The sequence below is a fragment of the Euprymna scolopes genome, chromosome 30 (genome assembly GCF_053919585.1).
Source record: "Euprymna scolopes isolate OS-2025 chromosome 30, ASM5391958v1, whole genome shotgun sequence".
NCBI classification, from domain to species: Eukaryota; Metazoa; Mollusca; class Cephalopoda; order Sepiida; family Sepiolidae; genus Euprymna; species Euprymna scolopes.
This window is the reverse complement of record NC_136511.1, coordinates 91,476,800-91,492,580: the sequence shown is the minus strand read 5'-3', so window position 1 is coordinate 91,492,580 and position 15,781 is coordinate 91,476,800. Positions and strand designations below refer to the sequence as shown.

The window sequence follows — 15,781 nt, the reverse complement described above, 5'->3', positions numbered from 1 at the left end:
TTCTTTATCATGTTAAAATTTCAATTGTTTATAGATTTTTATTAATATTTAAGTGTGTATGTTTTCTTTATCATGTTAAAGTTTCAATTGTTTATAGATTTTTATTAATATTTAAGGGTGTATGTTTTCTTTATCATGTTAAAGTTTCAATTGTTTATAGATTTTTATTAATATTTAAGGGTGTATGTTTTCTTTATCATGTTAAAATTTCAATTGTTTATAGATTTTTATTAATATTTAAGGGTGTATGTTTTCTTTATCATGTTAAAGTTTCAATTGTTTATAGATTTTTATTAATATTTAAGGGTGTATGTTTTCTTTATCATGTTAAAGTTTCAATTGTTTATAGATTTTTATTAATATTTAAGTGTGTATGTTTTCTTTATCATGTTAAAGTTTCAATTGTTTATAGATTTTTATTAATATTTAAGGGTGTATGTTTTCTTCATCATGTTAAACTTTCAATTGTTTATAGATTTTTATTAATATTTAAGGGTGCATGTTTTCTTTATCATGTTAAAGTTTCAATTGTTTATAGATTTTTATTAATATTTAAGGGTGTATGTTTTCTTTATCATGTTAAAGTTTCAATTGTTTATAGATTTTTATTAATATTTAAGGGTGTATGTTTTCTTTATCATGTTAAAGTTTCAATTGTTTATAGATTTTTATTAATATTTAAGGGTGTATGTTTTCTTTATCATGTTAAAGTTTCAATTGTTTATAGATTTTTATTAATATTTAAGGGTGTATGTTTTCTTTATCATGTTAAAGTTTCAATTGTTTATAGATTTTTATTAGTATTTAAGGGTGTATGTTTTCTTTATCATGTTACAGTTTTAATTGTTTATAGATTTTTATTAATATTTAAGGGTGTATGTTTTCTTTATCATGTTAAAGTTTCAATTGTTTATAGATTTTTATAAATATTTAAGGGTGTATGTTTCCTTTATCATGTTAAATTTTCAATTGTTTATAGATTTTTATTAATATTTAAGTGTGTATGTTTTCTTTATCATGTTAAAGTTTCAATTGTTTATAGATTTTTATTAATATTTAAGTGTGTATGTTTTCTTTATCATGTTAAAGTTTCAATTGTTTATAGATTTTTATAAATATTTAAGGGTGCATGTTTTCTTTATCATGTTAAAGTTTCAATTGTTTATAGATTTTTATTAATATTTAAGGGTGTATGTTTTCTTTATCATGTTAAAGTTTCAATTGTTTATAGATTTTTATTAATATTTAAGTGTGTATGTTTTTTTATCATGTTATGGGTTCAATTGTTTATAGATTTTTATTAATATTTAAGGGTGCATGTTTTCTTTATCATGTTAAAGTTTCAATTGTTTATAGATTTTTATTAATATTTAAGGGTGTATGTTTTCTTTATCATGTTAAAGTGTCAATTTTTTATAGATTTTTATTAATATTTAAGGGTGTATGTTTTTTTATCATGTTATGGGTTCAATTGTTTATAGATTTTTATTAATATTTAAGGGTGCATGTTTTCTTTATCATGTTAAAGTGTCAATTGTTTATAGATTTTTATTAATATTTAAGGGTGCATGTTTTCTTTATCATGTTAAAGTTTCAATTGTTTATAGATTTTTATTAATATTTAAGTGTGTATGTTTTTTTATCATGTTATGGGTTCAATTGTTTATAGATTTTTATTAATATTTAAGTGTGTATGTTTTTTTATCATGTTATGGGTTCAATTGTTTATAGATTTTTATTAATATTTAAGGGTGTATGTTTTCTTTATCATGTTAAAGTTTCAATTGTTTATAGATTTTTATTAATATTTAAGGGTGTATGTTTTCTTTATCATGTTAAAGTGTCAATTGTTTATAGATTTTTATTAATATTTAAGGGTGTATGTTTTTTTATCATGTTATGGGTTCAATTGTTTATAGATTTTTATTAATATTTAAGGGTGTATGTTTTTTTATCATGTTATGGGTTCAATTGTTTATAGATTTTTATTAATATTTAAGTGTGTATGTTTTTTTATCATGTTATGGGTTCAATTGTTTATAGATTTTTATTAATATTTAAGGGTGCATGTTTTCTTTATCATGTTAAAGTTTCAATTGTTTATAGATTTTTATTAATATTTAAGGGTGTATGTTTTCTTTATCATGTTAAAGTTTCAATTGTTTATAGATTTTTATTAATATTTAAGTGTGTATGTTTTTTTATCATGTTATGGGTTCAATTGTTTATAGATTTTTATTAATATTTAAGGGTGCATGTTTTCTTAATCATGTTAAAGTTTCAATTGTTTATAGATTTTTATTAATATTTAAGGGTGTATGTTTTCTTTATCATGTTAAAGTTTCAATTGTTTATAGATTTTTATTAATATTTAAGGGTGTATGTTTTCTTTATCATGTTAAAGTTTCAATTGTTTATAGATTTTTATTAATATTTAAGGGTGTATGTTTTCTTTATCATGTTAAAGTTTCAATTGTTTATAGATTTTTATTAATATTTAAGTGTGTATGTTTTCTTTATCATGTTAAAGTTTCAATTGTTTATATATTTTTAATCATATTTAAGGGTGTATGTTTTCTTTATCATGTTAAAGTTTCAATTGTTTATAGATTTTTATTAATATTTAAGTGTGTATGTTTTCTTTATCATGTTAAAGTTTCAATTGTTTATAGATTTTTATTAATATTTAAGGGTGTATGTTTTCTTTATCATGTTAAAGTTTCAATTGTTTATAGATTTTTATTAATATTTAAGGGTGTATGTTTTCTTTATCATGTTAAAGTTTCAATTGTTTATAGATTTTTATTAATATTTAAGGGTGTATGTTTTCTTTATCATGTTAAAGTTTCAATTGTTTATAGATTTTTATTAATATTTAAGGGTGTATGTTTTCTTTATCATGTTAAAGTTTCAATTGTTTATAGATTTTTATTAATATTTAAGGGTGTATGTTTTCTTTATCATGTTAAAGTTTCAATTGTTTATAGATTTTTATTAATATTTAAGGGTGTATGTTTTCTTTATCATGTTAAAGTTTCAATTGTTTATAGATTTTTATTAATATTTAAGGGTGTATGTTTTCTTTATCATGTTAAAGTTTCAATTGTTTATAGATTTTTATTAATATTTAAGGGTGTATGTTTTCTTTATCATGTTAAAGTTTCAATTGTTTATAGATTTTTATTAATATTTAAGGGTGTATGTTTTCTTTATCATGTTAAAGTTTCAATTGTTTATAGATTTTTATTAATATTTAAGGGTGTATGTTTTCTTTATCATGTTAAAGTTTCAATTGTTTATAGATTTTTATTAATATTTAAGGGTGCATGTTTTCTTTATCATGTTAAAGTTTCAATTGTTTATAGATTTTTATTAATATTTAAGGGTGTATGTTTTCTTTATCATGTTAAAGTTTCAATTGTTTATAGATTTTTATTAATATTTAAGGGTGTATGTTTTCTTTATCATGTTAAAGTTTCAATTGTTTATAGATTTTTATTAATATTTAAGGGTGTATGTTTTCTTTATCATGTTAAAGTTTCAATTGTTTATAGATTTTTATTAATATTTAAGGGTGTATGTTTTCTTTATCATGTTAAAGTTTCAATTGTTTATAGATTTTTATTAATATTTAAGGGTGTATGTTTTCTTTATCATGTTAAAGTTTCAATTGTTTATAGATTTTTATTAATATTTAAGGGTGCATGTTTTCTTTATCATGTTAAAGTTTCAATTGTTTATAGATTTTTATTAATATTTAAGGGTGCATGTTTTCTTTATCATGTTAAAGTTTCAATTGTTTATAGATTTTTATTAATATTTAAGGGTGCATGTTTTCTTTATCATGTTAAAGTTTCAATTGTTTATAGATTTTTATTAATATTTAAGGGTGTATGTTTTCTTTATCATGTTAAAGTTTCAATTGTTTATAGATTTTTATTTATATTTAAGGGTGTATGTTTTCTTTATCATGTTAAAGTTTCAATTGTTTATAGATTTTTATTAATATTTAAGTGTGTATGTTTTCTTTATCATGTTAAAGTTTCAATTGTTTATAGATTTTTATTAATATTTAAGTGTGTATGTTTTCTTTATCATGTTAAAATTTCAATTGTTTATAGATTTTTATTAATATTTAAGGGTGCATGTTTTCTTTATCATGTTAAAGTTTTTATGTTTTCTTTAAAATACAATTAGCCATATTTGTTTTATTTTTTCATTAAAAAGCTTTTTGAAAATTTATTTTTAAATTTTTAATTCTATTGGAATAAGAAAAATATTTTTAAACTTTCATTTTGACTAGAGTCAAGTGTTGAACAAATAAATTATTTTATAGAAGTAATTATCCTATGTTTTGTGCTTACAGTTGATAGAGATCTCATTTCTGCAATTTAAGAAATTTTTATATCTTTGAAATTTTTCTAATTTCTAGTTTTCACTTAATAAATTCTTCCGGTACACTACTAGAGATTTGCTGCTATCTTTGGCTTACTATAAATAAGTTGGTAGTGAAGCATACCTTTTTTTTATAGTATACTTTAAAAAATATCTAAACTAGTTCCTCTTTGTTGTTCAGGGTTTCAGGTGTGCATTTTACAAAACCTATTAAATTAAGCTATCTATGTTTGTTATTTTTTTTAATAGTTTTTTTTCCACCGTTTTTATTATTTTCTTTCTTTATTCTATTTAAGTAGGAAATGAGAGCTTCTATTTAACTAATATTCATCATTAAAAAGCTGAATCCTCTAATGAAACCGATTAGCGTAAATATATGCTATTTATGCTATTTATTAAAATGTTGGATTTTCACAGTGAGTGGTAACTAAAGGTCAAGAGTTTGAACCTCATGGTTTTTACGTTAGATGTATTAAACTACAATATCGAGTCTTCAAAACACAAATGATGTGACTGTCATTAATAACACACACACACACACGCACGCATATATATATATATATATATATATATATATATATATATATATATATATATATATATATATATACTTTAAATTCACACAAAAGTGGGATTAGTAGCTCAATAGTGTATACATTGCTAGAGCTCAAAATGTTTCAAAATTATTTAAAAATTATTTAAAGTACTTTTTGCCCATTTTCAAAACAGGCAATTTTTCTAAATATTTTCATAAAGTTTTCAAAATACTTTTTCAGTGATGTTTTTTTATCCATACCAAACAACAAAAAACAGAACCGTTAACATTCTGCTTTTATTGTTTGGTTTAATTTGATAAGAAAAAAATTCACTGAAGAAGCCTTTTGTAAATTTGAAATTTAAGAAAAATAGTATGTTTGGAAATGGGAAGAAATAATCGTACAATTTTTTAATATAGGTGTAGAACACACACATATATATAATTAATATATTTGGTAAGTAGTAAAACTCAAAAGTGAGGCTCAATAGATATTTGAGATTTATATGCTACTAATATTTAATTTCAGAGTAATTATGCATAAAATATTTTCTGGCAACAAAAAATATAAAAAGTAAACAAATTTTTATCTCTGAAATACAATAATCTTCTATGGTAATATAAAAAACAAAGAAATATACAAACATAAAGAAATATATTCAACGAAAACGATTCTGAAGATTAGTAATAAAAATAATTAATTGCACAAATAATAACTAAAAATTACTTTAAAAATAAGGACGCATTTAATTGGGTGCCGTTACCTAAATGTCCATTGAATATTTCTCTGTTTTCGGCTCGTAAATGTAAGAGCAAATAGGCCTGTTTTTCAAAGTGTTGCTTTGATCAACTAAGATAACAATCTTTTTTAGTTATTACTTAGTTATTTTTTGTTTATCACTTGGATATCTTTTGTCATCACTTAGTTATTTCATGTTTATCATTTCGCCATTTTTACATTTATCACTTTAGTTATTTTTAGTTATCCCTTAGTTATTATTTTAGTTATAACTTTGTTATTATTTTAGTTTTCTCTAGGTTATTTTTTAGTTATCACTTGGTTAATCTCTTTTGGTTATCACCTGGTTATTATTTTAGTTATCATTTGATTAATTTTTTGATTATCAAATCACTAATTTTTTTATTATCACTTGGTAATTATTTTAGTTATCACTTAGTTATTTTTTAATTATCAATTGGTTATTTTTTTAGTTATTACTTGGTTATTTTTCAGCTATTACTTTGTTATTATTTTAGTTATCACATGGTTATTTTTTAGTTATGACTATTTTTTAGTTATTACTTGGATATTTTTTGTAGTATCACTTGGTTCTAATTTTAGTTATCTCTTAGTTATTTTTAATTTTCACTTGGTTATTATTTTCAGTTACCACATTGGTTAATTTTTTGATTATCACTTGGTTATTATTTTAGTTATCACATGGTAATTTTTTTAGTATAACTTAGTTATTTTAATTATAACTTAGTTATTATTACAGTTATCACATGGTTATTTTTAAGTACAACTTAGTTATTTACATTATAACTTAGTTATTATTTTAGTTATCACATGGTTATTTTTTAGTATAACTTAGTTATTTTAATTATCACTTGTTTCCTTTCAGTTATCACATGGTTATTTTTTTAGTATAATTTAGTTATTTTAATTATCACTTGTTTCCTTTCAGTTATAACATGGTTAATTTTTAGTATAACTTAGTTATTTTAATTATCACTTGTTTCCTTTCAGTTATCACATGGTTAATTTTTTAGTATAACTTAGTTATTTTAATCATCACTTGTTTCCTTTCAGTTATCACATGGTTAATTTTTAGTATAACTTAGTTATTTTAATTATCACTCGTTTTCTTTCAGTTATCATATGGTTAATTTTTTAGTATAACTTAGTTATTTTAATTATCATTTGTTTCCTTTCAGTTATCACATGGTTATTTTTTAGTATAACTTAGTTATTTTAATTATCACTTGTTTCCTTTCAATTATCACATGGTTAATTGTTTAGTATAACTTAGTTATTTTAATTATCACTTGTTTTCTTTCAGTTATCACATGGTTAATTGTTTAGTATAACTTAGTTATTTTAATTTTCACTTGTTTCCTTTCAGTTATCACATGTTTTTTTTTTGTAGTATAACTTAGTTATTTTAATTATCACTTGTTTCCTTTCAGTTATCACATGGTTATTTTGTAGTATAACTTAGTTATTTTAATTATCACTTGTTTCCTTTCAGTTATCACATGGTTTTTTTTTTAGTATAACTTAGTTATTTTAATTATCACTTGTTTCCTTTCAATTATCACATGGTTAATTTTTAATATAACTTAGTTATTTTAATTATCACTTGTTTCCTTTCAGTTATCACATTGTTAATTTTTAATATAACTTAGTTATTTTAATTATCACTTGTTTTCTTTCAGTTATCACATGGTTATTTTTTTTGTATAACTTAATTTTAATTATCACTTGTTTCCTTTCAGTTATCACATGTTTTTTTTTAGTATAACTTAGTTATTTTAATTATCACTTGTTTTCACATGGTTAATCTTTTATGTCACACATTGTTATTATTTTAGTTATCACTTTGTTAGTGTTAGTTTTCAATTGGTTTTTATTTTAGTATAAAATTACTATAATATGGTTAATTTTTTTAACTATGCCATGGTTAATTATTTAGTTATTATATGGTTATTCTTTTAGTTATCACTTGCTTAATATTTAGTTATCATCAGGTTATTTGTAGTTATTACTTGGTTATTTTTTTTAGTTATCACATTTTTTTAGTATAACTGGTTTAATTTTTTGATTATCACGTGGTTATTATTTTAGTTATTTTTTAGTTATTACTCGGTTATTATTTTAGTTATTACTTGGTTATTAATTTTGAGTTATCACTTGGTTATTATTTTTTGGTTTTCAATTGTTTTTTTTTTGTTATCACTATATTAACTTTTTAGTTATCACTTGGTTATTACTTTAGTTAATCACTTGGTTACTATTTTTTGGTTATCATTTGATTATTATTTTTTGGTTATCGCTTGATTAATTCTTTAGTCGTCACTTGGTTATTTTTTTTATCACTTAGCTTTTTTATTATTATTTACCTGGTGTACCTACCCAGCGTTGCCCAGGTGTATTTTTATTTTCTGTTTCACATTTTCTTTATTAACTTAAAAAATTTACCTTTTCCCTTGTAGAAAGGAGTTAGCTTATTGCTAATTGCTGACAGGGTTGCTTGGGTATGTTTTGCAAGCCAACGTGCTCTTTTTCAGGGGCAGTGGCTCTTTAATTACACTTTCCGACCCTAGCGTTTAATCTGTGGGAGTCTTTCCTAGTCTCACACAAAAACACGCGTTCACATCTCAAGCTATATTACTTGTCATATACATACGCGCACACAAACATACGTGCACACGTTCACACACGTACATATATTCACGTTCGCGTATATACACTCACATTCACATGTATACACATACACGCTAACGTACACACATGTACTCACACATGCGCACACGTACGCACACAAGGATAACGTCACTTCCCCTTTCAAAGAAAATCCACACATGCGCAAAAGACCACCGGAAACAAGTATAAAAGCAAGAGCAATAAGCAGCATTTTCCTCTTTTGCGGACCAGCTCTCGAGCTGAGAGGTTCGGCTAACCAGCCGCCTCCCTTTTGGGAGGTGAACGCTCGTGCGCGTCACGTCCCCTGCGACTATGTATGGGGCACAAGCTAACAGACAGTATGTACACTTTACACGTTTTCTATCTCCATGGCCTGGATTGATTTTTTCTTATTCTCTCTCTATACTACAATACACTTTCCTCCTCACCAGCTAACAGTGAGAGACGCACGCCAAACTAAACACGTGTTGTACCCTTTTCTTTCATGTGTTTCTTTACGAAATAAATTCCTGTTCGTTTAATTCAAGTAAAAGCGTTGTTCGTTCCTTCCTCAAAGCAATTCATTTTTCCTTTCCCAATTCAAATCAGTTCTCATATTTTGTACGACTGAGGGATATATATATAATATATCCACCAGTCCACTACAAATCTTCCTGCCGTGAGAAGGAGATAAATACAATTCATGCTCTGATATATCAAGTGACATGTGAGTCTGCTGGAATAGTTTGTCATGGTGTCACTTACACATGACAATCGTACTTTCATATTATTATGGGTGCAGGAAATGATGATTTCTACTAAGCATTAAAGCAATACTCTTCCATAAAAAGAATTGAGTACATTTGGTAATTAGTAATGTTAAAACGTTAATAAATGAATAGTATCGGTTTAAATACAATATAATTTCCGCTACCCTAACGATTTTTTTTGTTTTTTAATAACTATGATTTATTTTTATATTTATAAAATCACCGAGTGTGGCTTCTGCTCACAAAAGAAATTTGGAAACAAGTAATTAAGTGTTGGCTAAGGTGGACTTGGAGACAGATCACCGAGCAAGCAATTCAACCTTCTCGATTGTCATGCAGACGACATTAGCGGTGTTAGATAATAGAGAAATTGTTGATTCATAAGAAATAAGATTTAGTTATGACCGTAAATAATGATTGAACCAATACAAAATTATGTACTCCATTATTGTTTTTTACATAATATTTATTTGATGATAAGATAAGCAAAGTATTATAAACTACTGAACTCCTCCCCAAAGCAAAGTTAGAATAAACATTAGTAAAAATTAGTGATTTAATCAAATTACTACAAAATTTATATATAATTACACCAGAATTGACTTCTCCAAGATTGGTGAATACCGATATGAAAGATTTGTACATGAAAATGAAAAAAAAAAGAAGTAAAAGTGAAGAAACATTTTTTCTTATCTCTACTATTATATAAATACAACTTTGTGTGTGTGTGTGTGTGCGTGCGCGCGCGTGAGTTCGTTCCTTATAGATTCTGAAACGGCTGAACAGATTTTCTTTAAAATTTACAGAAATTTAGTGTCGGGGAATGATCTTAGTTAAGTTTTGTCTTGTAATACCCCCGATAATTACCTATAATCGATAATCAAAACCGTTATTTTAATTTATTTATCATCGGTAAAGCCATTTTTTCCATGTCGTCGCTTAGCAACAATGATAGAACAACGGGCCGTGAACATGCTACGGTTGGTAAGTTGATAGTTTGCTTTTTTTTTTTTTTCCATGACGTAGTCTGTAGGTTCGAACCCCGCACATAAATTTCTTAATGTTATTTTTTTTCATTAACTGGAAATAAGTTTATATAAAATAATTTTATTTTTCATTAACTGGAAATAAGTTTATATAAAATAATTTTATAAAAGAAACAGTAGGTTCTCTAGAGTGCAATGTGGATCAACATATATTTTGCACTAAGTTACTGCATGGAAGCATATGAAGCTTCCTCCTGAGCGATTTCATGAATTTCGATGACAATAAAAATATAGAAGTGTGAAATATTCGTTGATCATTATTCAATCCCGGGCAACATCGAGTCTCCCTGCTAGTGTTTAATAAAAACTACAACGGTTGGTGTGAATAAACTATTTCTTTTTATTTGTTATTATTATTATTGTTTCATTTGTTGTTATCGATTGCATATCAGCATTTCAACCAAAATAAAAATGAATATGGCGAATATGATCTTTTAACTGCAAAAATTCAGATTCTAAGGAATGTTTGCTTTTGATTAGAGTGTTAAAAAGGAAAAAGAAATATAGAAATTAAATCTGCATGAATTAAATGAACATTGGAGCAGTTTGATTTTACAGTCTTACTATAATGACTTATACACTGATGAAACCTTTTTATGAATGCTGTACATCATAAATAAGTATAGTTTTGAAATTGCCAAACTTACCTTTTTATGAATGCTGTACATCATAAATAAGTATAGTTTTGAAATTGCCAAACTTACCTTTTTATGAATGCTGTACATCATAAATAAGTATAGTTTTGAAATTGCCAAACTTACCTTTTTATGAATGCTGTACATCATAAATAAGTATAGTTTTGAAATTGCCAAACTTACCTTTTTATGAATGCTGTACATCATAAATAAGTATAGTTTTGAAATTGCCAAACGCAATTGTTTGTTAACAAAGTGTTTGGATTTTTTCTGAATAACAATGATTATATTGTGTTAAATTAAGAGTTTTAATTGTATTATACACTATTGAACCACTACATAAAACTTTGTACGAACTTAAAGATTATATATATATGTGTGTGTGTGTGTGTGTGTGCTTTTTCATAGACATAAAAAAATAAGTTCTATACATTACCTACCAAATCGGACGGTCCACCTGAAATTTATTCATCATCGGATATTCAAACCATTTATCTATTTTTTTAGAACTATTCAATTGAAAAAAACATTTTATGTAATACGAAAAAAAAGTTAATTGTTAATGATTTAGAAAACTCTTCAATACTTACTTTGTTTCATCTATGTACACGGCCTCTAAGACATCAGCTGCATAAGCAAGATTTTTCAATAAGTCTTCCTTAAGTATATCATCTTTATATACTCTATCATATAATTGCCGAATTCTGAAAAAGAAAATGGAAGAATATTAAGATTTTTCAGATTGTTTAAGGTGAGTATTTAAATCATTCAGACCATTCTTCTCATCTTAGATTTTGTTCTAACAACGTTTTGGCTGTCGTGAATCAGAACATCATTATATATATATATATGTTGCTTTGAAAAAAGAAAAACCGAATGAATTTATAAAATGGTGATCAACGTTTCGTCCCTATTGCAGGGGATATCATCAGGATATATATATATATATATATATATATATATATATATATATATATATATATATATATATATTTCTGTAGAAATATATTTTCTTATAATATATACCAATCCTTATTTAAGAAGCTCAATGTAATTACAGAGCAATATAGAGAATAATTGACAAAAAACTATATTTCAAAATTCATGAGGTTGACCATTTTATGATTTATTCCTTTAATTCAGTTGACTTTTACAATTCTTGACAGTATCTGTTTCATATTGCAAAATCAATCACTAAATTATTATATCAATCAGTGAATCTATTATGCCCTTAACTCATCAGAAGAAATAGCAACAATCAATCCGTCAAAAGAAAATGAAGAGTGATTTGACATGGTAAAAATCCGAAAATTGGAAGAGAAGCTGCATATACCTTTAATATTGTTTCCAATACGCCATTTTGAATCAAGTATATTTTTTATCATTTATTCTCCACACACACACATATGTATACACACTCACACACACACATATATATATATATATATATATATATATATATATATATATATATATATTCATACACACACATACAGACACACACATGTATACACACACACATACACATATATATATATATATTCATACACACACAAATATATATATATATATATATATATATATATATATATATATATATATATATATATATATATAATGTTAAGATGTCCACATGTTTCTAGAATAGTAATTTCAAGGTAATAAGGCTTTTTGGAAAAATAAAAACAATGTTGTTTTTTTATATTTAACTTTTTATATTTCAAGCAGTCCTATATATACGAGGGGCGTGCAATAAGTAATGCCCCTGACCCACTTCCAGTTGTTTGATCTAGCTGAAATTTTGCATGTGCAATGATTTATATCTCTACGGATTATGTGGCAAATTACAGCTCTGAACTAATTGTTGTTTCTGTTTTACAGGTGTTTGAACTGAGTGAGGTGTGAAATGGAGCCTGTTGAATGTCGAGCAGTGATCTGTTTTTTGTATTTGAAAGGACGCACACCACAGGAGACTTTTGATGAAATGAAAGAAACTTATGGTGATAATGCCCCATCATATGACCATCATATATATATATAAATATATATATATATATATATATATATATATATATATATATATATATATATATATATATATATATTATTACTTATTACGTCATGATATTGTAGAATTAAATTCACAATATTCTATTCAAAACAAGGAATACGAGAAAAAGTGAGAAAAATTTCTTATTCCATGGAGTTTCAAAGATAGGCTCTTCTCCTCAGTGGAAAAAAAAAACGTTAGCAAAAGGAATATATAGATAAAAATTTAATTTTGCTGGTAGCGCGATTTTTGAAAACGGTAGTTATAAAAGTTATATATATATTAATGATGGATAGATTATATCTGAAGCATAAATTGATCTTTTTTTTTCTTTTCAGTTTTTCAGCTTTTTTGTTAGCAATGAACATTTCAAACACTGCACTTTGTCATTTGGAATAATGTCCTGACTTTTCTTGAATCATGTGCGGAATTAACCAAAATAAAGGAAATCCCTATCAGTAATGGTTATCTAAACGATTTAATTTGAGACTAGGAACCACTTGTGAATTTGATATTCCCATGAAACTTCCTCTCTCGGCAGAAGCCGGTTTAACCCACCTAGGCTGAATGACACTTTAGTTTGGTGCTTCCGGACTTTTTGGTCACCAAGATGTCCAGTATATCTTAAAATATTTTAGACAGGTGGCATTAGTCAGAAACTGGCTAAGCGAACCATCAGATAACCGATTATTCTGTTTACTTACTTTGTTTTTGGCCACAAGAACTTCTTTTCGGCTTTTCTAGAAAGATAACCTATCATATACCAAAAGCAATAATATTATATACGAATTAAAATACCAGTGCAAGATTGGTTATATTCGTTGGAGTCAATTACATTTACAGACCCGAATAAACCAGTATATTCCATCTGAAATTAGACAGGCTAGCCTTGTGTCATACATCTTCTACAAATTTGGAATGCTTCATTTACTGTACCCATAAGTCAAAATTTCCGGTTGACTATAAAGATATCTTTTTTATCCTTTTAGGAATTGAGTTTAAAAAAATACAAAAAAACAAAAACAACAACAACAAAAAAAAAAAAACAACTGTTGCATACATTAAAATGCATGTAAAAGTTTTTGTGTTTATTTTATTTTTTTATTTTTTTGTGCTAAAGCGTTTCTTTACAGGAGCGATCTTTTAGCTTCTGATGAGCTGCACGAATGAAATATTTATTTTAGTGTTTAACTTGCTTTGATTTTTAGTAAGAAAAAAAAAACGAATAAAGATGTGGTCATTGGAATTTAACATACCATAGTTTACTATACATATTATATACTAGTAAAATACTCATCACAGGAAGGGTGGAAGCAATAAATACAGCATTACTTAGGTTTTAATGTTTTTTTAAATTTCCTTTCTCTGGTGGATATGGTACGATTTCAGTGGTAATATACTAAATCTAAAGTTTACAAAAAGATAATTACTCACGTTACTCACCATGTTGCTTAGAATAAATATTCCATACTGATAAGTTGATAATCTTACCAAGTACATTCATATTATTCATTTTTAAAAAAGTACTACTTCATATAATTTAAAATTTGATTAGAGCAATTTTCTCAATGAGATAACTTTTTAAAAAAGTATTTTGTGAGAAAGGATAGTTTTAGTGGGCCCATTCCCTAAAATGATAAAATTTATAAAAATACGATGGGATCAATTTTGGCATATATATATATATATATATATATATATATATATATATATATATATATATATACTAGCATTTCGGCCCGGCGTTGCTCGGGTGTTTGGAGGTGTATGCTGAGCACAAAAAAAAAACAAAAAAAACAGTCAATTTTATTAACTTTGACCCCTATTATGACCCCTTAAAATTTATTGTATTGGGCTCAAATTAAGTTATTCAGTTAGATCCATGTCCAAGGACCTATATCTAAAATTTCTAGTGTTTAGACCCAAAATTTTCGGAGGAGTTTGGAAGAGTTCTCAAAGGTCAAATGATTGAACTTTGACCCCTTAACAGGCAAATTTCTGGCCGAAAACCGATCACATCGATTTTTCCAAATCTCAGTACCCTGTATATCAAATTTCGAGTCTGTAGACTAAAAATTGACAGAGTTATTGCGTAGGGAAATGTACACAGACACACAGATAGACAGACACTTTCACTTTTATAGATGCAACAAAAATATATACGTGTACATAAATATATATGGAAACAAAGGTGCCTGCTGTAACCTTTTTATGCAAATATTATGCAAGTATAAATCATGTAGAATATCTGCATGAATATAATTACACGTAATAGTTAACTACAAATGATCATCCCATAAGAAAACCGAAAAAAATTAATAGGGAATTAATTAAAATGAATGTTTAAAAGAATATGCAAATTAGCTAGATCCTCTGCTAGTGTCTGCAATTCCACAACCAATATATAAGTAAGTTGTATTTTCTTTGCATATAAATAGAAAAGAGGGTTGAGTTCGGCTGTCTTTTCTGTTTGCTGCTGTCCAAAGACCGGCTGCCGGTCCCTGTTGGGCGGGTGAGCCTTGTTTTTATTTTTCTGCCTCCCCGCGAGGCCACTAACTGTCTTGTTTTCAAATTATTTCAGGTTGTCTCTTTTCCCGACTTGACCGGTCTGCGTCTGAGGTGGTTGTTCGGAGTCATATCCAATGGAAACTTCAGCCAGGCCAACCGGCGGCTCTGAGCTGGGAAGAAGACGCAGAGGGAGAGGGTAGCTGGTCCGGGCTCCAGTGCAGACATGCCTAGCCCGGGGTCCGGTTCCCAGAGGGGGCTTCGGCCACCTCTGAGCACCGGATTAGGCCTCGGAAAAATTCTACCGCCACGTGGTCCGGGTTCCGCCCCCCCTCCCCGCCTAACCCGGGTTCTGGCGGTCGTGTCGGCTTTAACTGTCAGCCCTCCCGCCCATAGGAGAACGGACCCCCTAGGGTCGGGAATTAAACCAGCAACCTCT

At 26.4% G+C, this 15,781-nt stretch overlaps 1 protein-coding gene across 13 annotated transcripts in view; it reads right to left on the bottom strand.

Moving 5' to 3' along the window:
• The window catches only part of LOC145254565 (dual specificity calcium/calmodulin-dependent 3',5'-cyclic nucleotide phosphodiesterase 1A-like), a 1,571,136-nt gene that overhangs the window by 509,862 nt on the left and 1,045,493 nt on the right, over positions 1-15,781 (bottom strand). For all 13 annotated transcript variants that reach the window (XM_080113160.1, XM_080113150.1, XM_080113152.1 and 10 more), the window contains one exon: positions 11,378-11,491. In XM_080113160.1, the coding sequence (XP_079969286.1) occupies positions 11,378-11,491 (114 nt within the window). The remainder of the gene's footprint in view (positions 1-11,377; positions 11,492-15,781) is intronic.